This window comes from Sceloporus undulatus, chromosome 1 (genome assembly GCF_019175285.1).
Source record: "Sceloporus undulatus isolate JIND9_A2432 ecotype Alabama chromosome 1, SceUnd_v1.1, whole genome shotgun sequence".
In the NCBI taxonomy this organism is placed as follows: Eukaryota; Metazoa; Chordata; class Lepidosauria; order Squamata; family Phrynosomatidae; genus Sceloporus; species Sceloporus undulatus.
In genome coordinates this window covers 257,905,507-257,919,113 of record NC_056522.1, presented here as the reverse complement: position 1 = coordinate 257,919,113, position 13,607 = coordinate 257,905,507, and the positions used below count along the sequence as shown (strand labels likewise).

General features: G+C 40.2%; 1 protein-coding gene across 2 annotated transcripts in view; it reads left to right on the top strand.

The window, feature by feature from the left end:
• Nucleotides 1-13,607, top strand: part of CPSF7 (cleavage and polyadenylation specific factor 7) — a 24,068-nt gene extending 10,461 nt beyond the window's left edge. For both annotated transcript variants that reach the window (XM_042448173.1, XM_042448178.1), the window contains exons 4-10: nt 608-711; nt 1,161-1,306; nt 6,021-6,429; nt 6,776-6,894; nt 6,981-7,158; nt 8,727-8,900; nt 11,403-13,607. In XM_042448173.1, the coding sequence (XP_042304107.1) occupies nt 608-711; nt 1,161-1,306; nt 6,021-6,429; nt 6,776-6,894; nt 6,981-7,158; nt 8,727-8,895 (1,125 nt within the window). In that variant the 3' untranslated portion in view covers nt 8,896-8,900; nt 11,403-13,607. The remainder of the gene's footprint in view (nt 1-607; nt 712-1,160; nt 1,307-6,020; nt 6,430-6,775; nt 6,895-6,980; nt 7,159-8,726; nt 8,901-11,402) is intronic.

Below are 13,607 nucleotides of genomic sequence, written 5' to 3'. Positions count from 1 at the left end.
TTTTGGAGTTGTGTCATCTAAACTTGAAACCTGTCTTGTTAGCTTTCCTGCAGCCACCACTCAGAAAGGTGTGGTGAGCAAAGACTGAATCTAGTGTTCTTTCACTAGGATTATTAGGGAAACAATAATCCTAGTGAAGGAACACTGAGAATGTCTTCATGGAGCTTTAATAGTGTTGTTAATAAAAGGAGGTGTGTATCCTACTACTTTTTTTTTAGTTTTTGGCGGGGTACAAGACCCGCCATTGCGGCGGTCTGCCGCCGCGCCCGGCTAGTCCGTGGGGGAGCCGAAGCCTCCACGGCGCGGCTCCCTGCGGACTGAAAAGAAGCTCAAAATGGCGTCTTTTCGAGTCGCGTTTGCGACGTAGCGAGGCGCCCAGGGCTCACTCGCTACGTCACAAGGGACGCGACGCGTATGGACGCTCACCGTCGATACGCAAAGATGACGCGGCCATGTAGAAGGGCCGGCGCCCATCTGTACGGACGGAGTCCGTACAGACCCAGGGGCGTCTATAAGAGACGCCCCTTTTTTAAAATGGGACATCCTCCGGACGTTCCATGTGCAGAAAGCACCTTTATCTTGTAACTTTCTGCCTTTTCATATGCAGTGGACGACTGACCAGCAGCTGACCCGAATTATCCGCTCTATCGGTGTCTTTGATGTGGTGGAGCTCAAGTTTGCTGAGAACAGAGCTAATGGCCAGTCCAAAGGGTGAGCACTGCTACAACTCTTCATTAAAGGACTCATCATGAGGGGCAGTTGGATATTGAAAAGTACATCCTAATTAACAGGGTGCCTGGTAGTTGTGTTTGACCTATGCAGCCATGCAACTGGTTTTATTCCTAATTTTTAAGGTGCTGAAGAAATCTCTATGGCTGTCCAGTCTGTAAGCCACCATCTGCAAAATAAAGGGCTGCTTGTTGTAAGTGACCAAAGAATAAGGTGGGCTGTCTGGTTTCAGATGATAATCTCCAGCAGTGTGCAGTGTGCTCCACTCTCTCCAGTAGGAGCTTAGTGTTCAAGAGTAAGGCAAGGGGAGCTACTGTTCTCTCCTGTTATTCAAGCTACACATATATAAAGGTTGTTGTTTTTGCTAGGTCTTTGTGATAGATTGTTTACCCAGTAGTCTTGAATTAATTTTCCTGTGGCTCTGTGAACAGGTATGCAGAAGTGGTGGTTGCTTCTGAAAATTCTGTCCATAAACTTCTGGAGCTGCTACCAGGGAAGATTCTCAATGGAGATAAGATGGAAGTGAAGTTGGCTACTCGACAGAATCTTGCACAGTTTGAGGCACAGGCTCGAAAACGTAAGTTGGATGGGGTGGATATACCAGTTACATACAGGGCAAAGTAGGGAAGGGCAAAGTCAGGAGATTGGTTAGATGTGTGAGTCTCTTGAGAAGAGTTTTTATCAGCTAGGCACAAAGTTACAGTTGAATATGATTGTGTGCATTTTCCCCCTATGGCTTCTGGGTCATTAAAGCCCCATTATACATGATCCAGTTGATAAAATGTGAAGATACTTCATAGTTTCTTGCTCATTCTTCATCATACTAAATGGGCTTAAACACTTGAGGCTGCTAATAATAATAATAATAATAATTTTATTTATTTATTTATTTATTTATTTATAGCCCGCCCAATCACAAAGATCTACCATATGTATTCATAGATCCTCTCTGGACCTTTCCTAGAATTAGTGCATATCTGAAAAGGCAAAATGCCCAATACTGGATATCATGCTCTACTTGGAGCTTCACTTCGGTACTTCTGCAATGGCAATAGAATGGTGGTCCTGTTTGTTTATGTTAAATTGATACACTGCCTCTGAGCTCTGTGCTGTTGAAGGCACCATCTGTGAGAAGTACAGCAAGATTCTGAGTGCCCTAGCCCCATTGTCACTTCTATAGTCATTTGTTAAAAACAGAGGTATTATTTCTTTTGTACATGGTCAAATTTGATATATTCAGTGGATTCCCCCAACCTCAGTTAGACAGATAGAATTATCTGGCTATAACTCATCAGTCATATTGTCACTTTCTTCTTATGACCCTCTTTTGTCCTGCGATAGAATGTGATACTATTTTAGGGCCAAAAGTGATGGTCCCCTTTTCCCACTAACTATAGTGGAGTGTCATAGTCCTAATCCAGTTCTCTGGTAGAAGAATCAGACAGTGTTGCTGAATCCTGAGATAAAGCAAAGGCGCTGTTAGCCCTGATCAGGCTTTTCCCTGTGAAAAACTGCTTAAAGGGGCTTGTCTTGTCTTCACTAGGAGGTCGTGCTGGTGAATGGCAGCATCTGACAATAAACCTGGCACTTCATCATTTTTGACAAGGCCTTCGTAAATGACTTCCACCACTTTGAATCCTTGGTCAAAGGGCCTGAGAAATACCAACCTGTTGTTTTTAGTAATTTTACTAATTTATACTGTGCCTTACCCTAACTTCAAGGTAGCTTGCAGTTAAAGGAGGGAAAATCACAAAAGAGAAAATCCACAAGTGTAACACTTTGAAGTTCCCTTTCTTGTATTCATTTATATATTACAGTAGGCAGATATAGGTAGTTTCAGTTCAGTGACCACAATTGAACTAATATAATTCTGGTGAATTTTGAAACATGTATGTTACAATTTAGAATATTCCTAGCTTACTGTCAATGGTTCATTTGTGATGGTAGCATAACACACCTCCACAGAGGTAATTAGGTGTGTCATTGGAATTATATGATCATGTCTTTTTCTTTTAAAATATTTCCCAGAAATATTTCTAGTTAGTAATTTCTGTCTTGAATTTCACCACACAGGGACAAAATCTCAAGAAGTGTTTGAAGGTGCACCTTTTCAGCACTCTCTTCAGGAATCTTGCTCATTGTTTTCCTTTAATTACTTTTAGATACTGTCTGTAGCACAATATTTTGTTTCAGAACTTTCATTACACATTGTATTGAGCCTGTTCTATCTTAAAATGCCTACTAAATCAAATTAAGATTACACAAAACTTCACAAAACTTGGAATTAAAAAAATGGCTTTATTTAGACATTGTAAAACTTTGTAAATACTTCCTGTAATGCCCTTCTATACTGCCATCTTGGTTGTGTCAAATAAACATGACTGTAAGTACAGTACTTTATCAGCATTGTTTTATTATTTCTGTGAGGTCTGTAACTCCTCAGTGGGAAAGAACAACAATGAAATTTTTTTAAAAGCAGAACAAACCTATCGTGTGATTTTCTTGCAAGATTTGTTCAGCAAGGTTTGCCGTTACTTTCCTCTGATGCTGAGAGAGTGTGACTTGCCCAGAGTTACCCAGTGGGTTTCCATGGCCAAGCAGGAAATCGAACCTGATCTCCAGACTCATAGTCCAACACTCAAGCCACTACAGGACATGGGGGTATTTCCACTACAGGTTGCCCCTCCCCCAGAAGAATTTGGGCCCAAAAGAAACCTTTTTTGACTTCTTCTCACTTCCTGCTATTTAAAAAAAGTCTTCCTCTGGATCGAAAAGAGGAAAGCCCTCAAAACATAATAGAAATATGCCCTAGAAGGAGTTTGGTGGCAAAAGCATTCTTTGATGGTGTGTGTGTGTGTGTGTGTGAGAGAGAGAGAGAGAGATCTGGGTGTGATGGGATTTTAATGAAAATCGCTCATTCTCTCTACTAAAGGTTAAAATGAAAGAAAATTGAGTGTCTTAAATCAGGGACATGGCAATCTGGTCCACAGGCCTCGTGCAGATTCTTGTCACCCACCCCAGGCCAAATGTTTTTAGGAAAAAACATATTAAAATGTTGTCCCAAATGCCCCCCAAAGGGTGTGGGGGTAATGGATTCCTTAGGTCACAATAGTCAGGTAAGGTATGAGACTAATGATTGATAATCCCATATACTGTAATTGAATTTAGAATTAGAGGTTTCCACTATGTAGAGCAGGGGTTTGAAACCTGCTCTCCATAGACGACTAGCAGGTCTGTGGAATGGCATCAGAGACCCCATGAGACAGTCATCAAAAATGATTTTTTCCTCTCCCTTCTATTTTATTTTGAAGATTTATGTTTAAGTCTATGGAGGGAAGAGCAGGTTCATAGCTTATTGATTTCCCTAGAGGAAGGCTATTCTTGCCTAATCCGGTTTCATATTAATAAGTAATATGGTAACTTTATTCAACAGGTAACTAAAATTTTGGGTACACTCTTATGTAATTTCTTAAAGAGACTTGGATCTGTATAAAGGCCATGCATCGTTGCTGTCTAAACAACTGTTGGTTTTATCTACCTAGACAAAAGCTCTGATTCAATTAGTTCATTGTAATGAGTCCAATTGAAAACAGTGGAATTAACCTTGGTCCATTGGTGGCCAATTTACCACCTTCTACTGCAGTAGTTCCACAATATTTGTTATATGTTGGTGGCATTGTTTTCAGGGTAAATCAGTTTTGTTCTAGATATGTCACTTCAGTTCTTAAAGGCAGCACTGAATGCTGATTTTATAATTAATATTATTCTGGAGGATTTGATCCAGACAAGCAGAGCAGACTAGAATTTTTAATGCAATAGGACTAGAAAGATACTTGTTTTATTGTATTTTCTATCAAGATGTAACAAGTTACCTATTATATATAATGCTTCGCCTTTTTAAAAGCAAAGGATACTGGTTTTACATCCTTGAAAATACTCTTAGTTGCTACAGTACCCAGGAATTAGTTATTCATCTTTTTCCCTAATGTTCAGTATGGTTTGGTTTATCTATCTCAGATTTCTGGTACTTCAGTTCTCTCTTATAATTTTCTGACTTCTTTTACTTAAATATAATGAGCAGAACATTTATCTCAGATAATATGTAATCTTACTTTTTAACCTTTGGAGCTGTTCCCAGTACTTCCAGCTCTCAATGAACATCTCAACAATGGGGAATAAACAGTTTTTGAAGTAGATTTTTTTGACACTACACTTACAAAAGTAATACTTGGCAGCTGGAACCTTGTCAACATAAGTTTAAGAGTACATCTCTTGCAGAGCCTGAGTACTTTGATTTACCTTTATCATATATAATATAGCATACTGGCTACCATGGAGCTGAAAAAGAATAAAGTTTTCAGTTCACCTTTTACTTCAGCTGTGAACATGGTTACTAGATGAGTTTAACAAAGCCACTCTTTCACAGCTCTTATCTGCCAGTAAATTTGAAGTACATAATTATGATCAGGATGAGAAAGCAAGCAAGAGAACATTTATTTGACAGCAGATCTGTAAGTGATAGGTTAAACGATTATATTCCAAACTGAATAATACAGGCCATTTTAAAGATTAACACAACAAAGGTGAGACAAAGATGGATTCTTCTGGACAGTTACTTAATGTATAATTTGAATTTTTTCTCTGTGATCTTACAAAAGAGGAAGAAATCAGTAAAGAGCTGCAATTTACTTTAAACAGAGGAGAAATTAAACTTACTGTAGGCTTCCTATAAGTAATGTATGCCAGAAACAAATGTGAAGAACTTTCCCTTAAATTGAACAGTTAAATACGCCCTCAAGACTATTTTAGATACCACAACAAGTGTATAGATGATAACCTAAATAGAATTGTTAGTCAAAACTCATGTAGACCCATTGAATCAATGGGATTTAAGTACATGTAAATTTGCCATTTAGCAATTGGCTCAATGAAAAGTTTAGTTTGCACTCAGTCATTTCACTTTACAGTTGCCTTCACAAATCACGGTGCATTGTACTTAAGTGAGCATTGCTATCTCTTGAAAGTGTTCATTTCCATTGATATCAGAAACTCAGTTGGCTATCACTGGGTAACTTCAGTGATTGTGTACCTGTACTAACAAAATGTGTCCTTTGTTCACATTGTGTTTGATGATAAATCCTGTTATTTGGGCAAGGTGGGATTTTGCTTCATGGGAATAGTGGTTAGCATGCATACTTATTAGAAAGTTGTGTTAGAAAACACTTTGGCACCTATGCCCTTCCCAAACCCTGCTGTGCTCTGACCTATTCCTGTTCTCTGTTGTCTCACAGGGGTGCCGCCGAGGGCTCACTCAAGGGATTCTTCAGACTCAGTAGATGGCCGAGCCACTCCAACAGAGAATGCTGTGCCTCCCCCACGCATTGAGAAGCCTCCTTCTGTTTTGCCTTTCTTCAACCGCCCTCCTTCTGCACTTCCACTCATGGGGCTACCACCTCCACCAATACCACCCCCTCCACCACTTTCCTCTAGTTTTGGAGTCCCTCCTCCCCCACCAGGAATCCACTATCAACATCTAATGCCTCCTCCCCCTCGACTTCCCCCCCATCTCACTGTGCCTCCCCCTGGGGCAGTACCACCCGCGCTGCACCTCAACCCAGCCTTCTTTCCACCACCAAATGCATCACTAGGTCCTCCACCAGATGCATATACCAAGGCCTCTGCACCATATAACCACAGCAGGTGAGAACACGTCTATTCTCAAGAATTTGGGAAGAAGAACTTGAAAACTGACAGCCTCTTGGTTAGCAAGACTGGAAGGGTGTTTATCAGCACAATAATATACAAAGGCTGATGTTTGGATAGAGCACTAAAGTCTTGCCCCATTCTTAATGGTGTCAGTTCTGTTAGCCCATGTCCTTGCAACATAATATATTTTAATTTGAGCATTAGTTTTGAATGATGCTATTTTTACTCCCTGCTTTGTAGGGATGGGGGACAGAAGCCTATTTTGAAGACTTTGTCACAGTTTTGTTTGAAATTGTTATTTTCTGCCACTGAATGATGGGTATATACTTGTGTACCGCAGCCGGGAATTGGGCCCATTGCCACCTCCTGTCAGTGAAGCTGAATTTGAAGATATCATGAACAGGAACCGAGCAATTTCCAGCAGTGCCATTTCCAAAGCTGTGTCTGGTGCCAGTGCAGGTAATGGTAGTTAGCTGCTGTCACCTCCTTTTGCTCCTACCTCTTGGCCTCTATCTTGACATGTTGCCTTTGCTGTTATATCCCAGGGGATTACAGTGATGCCATTGAGACCCTGCTGACAGCTATTGCTGTGATCAAACAGTCGCGTGTAGCAAATGATGAGCGATGTCGAGTCCTTATCTCTTCCCTCAAGGATTGTCTTCATGGCATTGAAGCCAAGTCTTACAGCATGGGTGGCAGCAGCAGCAGCAGCAGTTCCTCCAGGTTAGTTTCAGTACATATAATTGTTATAGGTAATATAACTGGACTTATTGTGCTGATTATTCAGGTCCAAAACACACTGCAGAAATAATCCAGTTTGACTCCCCTGGCTTGGTGCTAGGGAATTCTGGGAATTGTAGTTTGTTGGAGCACCAGAGTTTTCTCTCTCAGAAAGCTAAATGTCTCACAGACCTACAGTTCCCAGAATTCCCCAGCATTAAGTCAGGGCAGTTAAAGAGGTCTCAAACTGGATTATTTATGCAGTGTGTTTTGGACCTGTCTCACATGTACACTAGTTCCCTTCCTTTACAGCCTGCTTGCTATTTTCTGGGAAGTCAGGAAAAGGAAGGGATACTGGCCAGTAGTCAAGGAGATTATGATTAAGATATACTCCTGTAACATATTACCTGTTTGAATGATGCTACAAGAGAACAGTCTGTATTAGTGGCAGTTGGAATAGAGAAGCAGCAGGATACAATAATGGTGCACACGCATTCTATAATACAAAGTTTTATGATGAACAATAAAATTATCCTATATGTGATAGTGTTATTTTATTATAGAAAAGCTGATTGGCCTTGCAACTGGGTAGTGTATGGATTCAAACACTTCAGTTTCAGTTGATTTGAAGATTTATATTGTGACTGAGTGGATTTGTTAACCAACTATCATTCAGTTTCTGCATTTGTACAGTCCAGTACTACCACAATACTGCTGAACTCTCAAGAACAAAAATGAGATTAGTTTAGAAATTAGACTTTATAAAAAGAACTACGGGCCCGAACAGATGAGTGAAAAAAGTCCACTTCTGGGCATCATCAGAGTGCAGCATTTACATGCCACATGTTCCAGTGATACCCTGAAGCCAGTGTGAAGCAGCTTCAAGGTGTGGACAGCTTCAAGACGCTCCAGCAGCGCAGCATTTATACGGCACATGCTACTGGAGTGGCTTGAATCCGGCTTTGGGCTGCAGCAGAGCCACAAAGGCCGGCTTTTTTCTGGCCCAAAAAGGAGCTGATCTTTTCCACTCCTTTTTGGGCTGTAATTAAGGCAGATTTGGCCAAGAGTGTCATTGCTGCGGCCCCAATCCATCTTCGGGAGGGGCAGCTTGAAGGCAGTCTGTTTCACCCCATGTTAATAAAAGGGAAGGTGATTTTAAATTTTAGCGTTTTTAGAACAGGAGTTTAGATTCCCTTTTCTCTAGAGTTTAGCATAGAAACTTCCATTTCTACAAAAAGAAATTACAGTTTTAGAGCAAAAACTATTTTTCTGTCAGTTCAGGAATTACTTTGTTGAGGCTTTCATAATGATGCAATTATTAGTGTAGTTTCACAGTGGGTTTTTTTAGTTAATAGTCAGTGATCTTTAAAGCTCATATTGAAGCTCTTAGCTTGAATAATTACATTTCATTATTTGTGTACCTTTACATTCTTTTTTTAATATAATGTAACCTTTGCAGGGGGTTTTTTTTCAACTTAGAGGTATTTTTGAATGTACCATTTGTAGAGGAGGAAGCAGATAGACACTTCTAGACTTTTCATGAAACATAAGTGTTTGGTTTGGTTTTCCAGAAAAAGACACCGGTCTCGGGATAGATCACCCAGTCGTTCCCGTGAGAGCAGTAGGAGGCACCGAGATGTGGTCCACAATGAAGATCGACATGAAGACTATTTTCCGGAAAGAAGCCGGGAGCATGAGAGACACAGAGACAGGGACAGAGAACGAGACCGGCATCACTGAGAGAAGTAAGATATCTTTCCAGGGTATTACTCCCACCCCAATACCCTTTCTTTTTCCACACCATATTTATTTTAAGCATTATTCTTCATGTAGATGCTGACTAGATAAGATCTATTTCCTCTATGTTCTGCAAGACTTTATACTGCAGAATATTCACACATGCATCTATCTTCTATAGACAAATATATACATGCTTACATTCTCCTTGCAGGTCTTTTTATCAGTAAAGAATTTTCAAGTGGAGAGGGAAATATTCCCCTTAAAATACCTACAGTCTGAATATCTGTTCATCTGAGATTACTGTATATACTCGACTATAAGTCGACCTCATATATAAGTTGAGGGCAGGTTTTACGGCCAAAATTACAGGTTTTCATATGACCCATGGATAAGTCGAGGGTAAAATTTAGGGGCATGTAATGAAGGATGTAAAGGACGAAACAAAGGGAAACAATGCCAAAGAACTTACAAAATTCCAGCAGGCATAACTGTTTGTGCTCATCCTAAAGGCTGGATGGATGAGAATAGAGGGGGATCAGTGCTTCTGGGGCAAAATAAACTCTTGCTTTTTACCATATATTTGTATATAACATGAGTTAAAATACAGTACTTACAATGATCCGTGGATAAGTCGACTCAGGTTTTTTGAGTCAATTTTTTAACCTAAATTTCTAGACTTATACATGAGTATATACAGTAACTGTTCCTTTGCAGTTTCACCATGATTTGTTCCTTCTCCTCTTTTACTGTGGCCAATGATTTATCCTGTAGGTTGGAATCAGATGTTGTGATAAGAGTTAAGTTCGACCAGAGGACAAGAGAATTATTCATATTTGGAGGATGATTCAAATCTGCTGTTATCCTTGCTTCATTTGTGGGCGCTCAACCTTAAATAATTTTGCAAAGTTCAGAAATTCCAGAAATATACCATGGCTTGGAGAATGACAGAATTGAGTAAGGCGAGAAACAAATGGGCTAAAAGAAGCAGCTTCAAGCTGCTTTGGAGCTGTGCTGATTAAATGACACGTGCCTTCAAAACAGCTGGAAACTGTGCCAAAGCCAGTCCTTAGACTGGAACAAAAAGGAACTAGGATAATCCAACTCCTAGCAGTGCTAGTCAGCCTCTGCATCCGCAACTCACCTTGGAAGTGGGCCGCCTAGACACTAGAGTTCCAATGTACTTCTGGGCAGAGCAGACTAAGGTCACTCTTTTATGCCTGTCTGTTCTGGGCCTAACATGATCTGTGTTCCTTTCTTCCCATTCTTTCTTAGTTCCTCTATAAAAGAAGGATCTTTATTAGTTTTTACAATTAACCTATATAAAACTTTAGGATCAGACAGAGCTCATTGTCTAATCCTGGATTCAGTGTCTTGCAAGAATTTCAGAAAATCTTGACTTCATTTTTTAAAAGAAAGTGTCTATCTCATGAGTGGAGTAGAAAATGTTTTCAGTATTAATAATTACCCAAGTAATTTACTGTGTTCCTTTTAAAATTGCACAGTCTTTACTTTTTCAGAAAATGTAAAATAGATATGAGTAGTAAGTGTAATCTCTTGTAATCTGACAACATGAAAATTATTAAAATAGAAATTTGTCTGGAATCTCAATTATGTTTTATGCAGACATTTTAAGTTGGAATGTATGAATAACTCAGCCAGATAGCCTTATGAAAACTGCTTAGGAGTACTCATTTTTGCCACAACCATCTGGGGTGCTCTCACAGTTGCTGCAGGATTATACCTGGTACCTATCTGGAAATTTGACCACATTCTTAAACTGAAACCAGTCTTTAAACACCTACCTTTGATTGTTCATAAAGTAGTGCTGACATCAAATCAGTTTCTAATTTCAGTACCTTTTTAAAATGTTTGACAAGAGCATGTTTATGCAGAAACTGTTTTTATCCTCTGTCAGATGGAACCTGTGTCTGAGAGACTGTAGTTTTGCAAACATCAAATTCAGTTTCAGAAGCATTTGCCTTTGAACAATTCATTATTCAATGCTGAGTTTAGCTATAAATCACAGGTCCAGTCTCTGCTGGAAGTTTCCACTGTTTTCACTGGTAAGTGCTTAGGAATTGAGGTGGTAAGAATCTGACTTCAAGTGTCAAGGGTGATCTCCAACTGTACATGCAGGCTTTTGCTCACTTACCAGAATATAACTTCCCTCCCACCTACGACTCTTTGATATTATCTGGAAGTTCCACTGCCCCATATTTCAGTAAGATTGGAGGAGCTGCAAAGGAAAGTGGAGTATGGTGCTTAGTTGAGAGAGCAATATTTGGATTCCTAATTCAATATGGCTGAAGGAATACAGTGTTTAGCCTAGATTCAAACCTTAGCCATGAATGAGGGCATACCTCTTGCCTCATTCCCCTTTTGTATGTAGAAATATCATGAGCTGCTGCCCTGAGTTGTAGTCAAGAATTTTATCCTTTCTAAAGAATGCTCTGTAACCATGCTATAGAAATTACTAATGTTTCCTGCTTTGTGTTGTTGTTTTGCAGAACCTTGGGAAGCATTCAGTGTTTTTATGGACTCGTTATCTCCTCTCCTTAATCAAGACTAAAGAATGGAGGCTTCTCCACCCACTCCTTCCCACTGCCCTCTATGCTTTCCAGACCCCTTGGAAGTGACTTTGCCTGCAGAACTCCATCTGGCACATTGTGGCACTGAGCTCTGCCTATGTTTTCTGCTGCTTGATGGAGAAACTCTGAATGACTTGGAGTGAGTTTGGGAGGGGTTGTCTGAGCCACTGTGACCAGGGGGCCACATTAGTCCATGGATTTTTGGACCCAAAGAGAATGGTGCTTTCCACAGAGGTCTCCCACCTCTTTCCTTACCATGGCTTTTCTAGGAGCACCTGGGGAGGAACCCATCCAACTTGTCTCCTGTAGGAAGAACTGGTGCTTCAGCACAGCACAAGGTGTATGACCATAGTCTCACTGGAGCTCGTGTCCACAGTCCACACTTTGTTGTCTTCTCAGGCACCAAGGCATCCAGTCCTCCTGAAGTCTCAACCTTTTTCCAAAACAGCTTTCAATCTTGTCATCTAGCACCATTGTGTACAGCTTAGAAAACAGTATTCCCCCCCCCCCTTCTGGGATGGAGGACAGGCTGGCCTCCATCTCTCTTATCCTCCTTTCCTTACTTAGTTCCTGAACACTATCGTATCCAAGGTACCTGGCTGTCTCTAGATGGACCTGTATTAGTCAAACTTCCCACAATGTGGAGTTCCCCTTAAAAGATAAGTCAAACCCTGACTAATACAGGTCCGCTATCCACAGATGATTTGCTAACAGATTCCTCATTTTGTTTCATACAATAGCTGCTCCAGTTGCAACTTCTTACATAATCTTTTTGTTTCCAGGCACAGCCCTTGCAGAATGCTACCTTCCTTGTTGTAAAGGAAGTGCAGATACCTGGCTGATGCAGTAGCATGGAATGGGATCTAAGTCAAGCTGGGGGCTTTCTAGACGTTCTTGATTATAGTACACCTTGAGCAATTTTAAATTCTATGTGATGTATGTGTTGATTTCAGGTCCAGATGTTTCCTCACACCATCCTCATCTTACACTGAATTCATTACAAAGGGATCCGCCCATGAATTTGCTTCAGATGGCACCATAGTTCACTGATTTTTGGCATCCCAGTCTACAGTTTGAGGCACTGAAAAACCTCTGTTCACATCACCTTGTGTAACTGTGTGATGTGACATAAACATAACTAGGTTTTCTGGAGTCACTCAGTCTTTGAGTCAGCAAACTTTTTCAGGCCAGTGGCATAAAACTCTACATAAGGAGTATTATGGAATAAAAATGGCTACAGAGTTCTGATTAAGCTGTCATCTCTGAAATTTAACCCTTGAAGGTGGGATGTTTTCAGCTTTCAGTGCTCCATCCTAGACTGAGTACCACAGTTACTTCAGATAACATACTGTATCCTGGAACATGTAGTCTCCAGCACCTGGATCTTTTTTAATGAGGTCTAGCATCTCTTACATTCATGAACACTCAGTGTGGTTGTTCAGCTGCATGGTGAACCACCCCTCATAAAAGGATCCTGTCTTGTCTCATTGAAGTTGTGTGGCCTAAAGAAGGATGGGTGGTGTTTAGCAAAGGATGTCACCATGTGATGCGGTACCTCCTTTTGTACTCTTGATCAAAGAGGTATTCAGCTTGATGTTTGTTTTTTAAAAAAGAAAAAAACCTTTATGTAGAAAAATGGAGTGGCAGCTTAAATTGTAAAGCATAAAACCTGGATTGGAAATGTTGCTTTTTACATAATGGGACATTTTTAGTTTGTTTTGAAATAATGGAAACAAAAAAGAAAGGAATAAATGACAGATGCATAGCCTTGGTTTCCCCTTGACTCTTCCACCCCTGTTCTTTGTGATTTGATTTGTTTGTCTTTTTCTGATAGGTTGGAAATTGTGTAATAAACTTGATGATATTGTCAATCTTTTATACTGCATTGTATTTTTTTTTTCTTTTTGTAACATTTAAATGGGGGCAGGGTGAGTTGTTTTATAGAATCGCCACTAGATATGATTTTGGGGTGGGTGAGTAATGTGATCTAGACTTGGCATTGGATAAATAAGATAGATTTTGGCTGGGTTGTTAGCCCTTGTACAACCATCCCTTTATGTAAAGCTAAACTAGTTCAAAACCCACTTTATGTACAGAAATTAAAATGCCTTTTTAAAAGCTTAA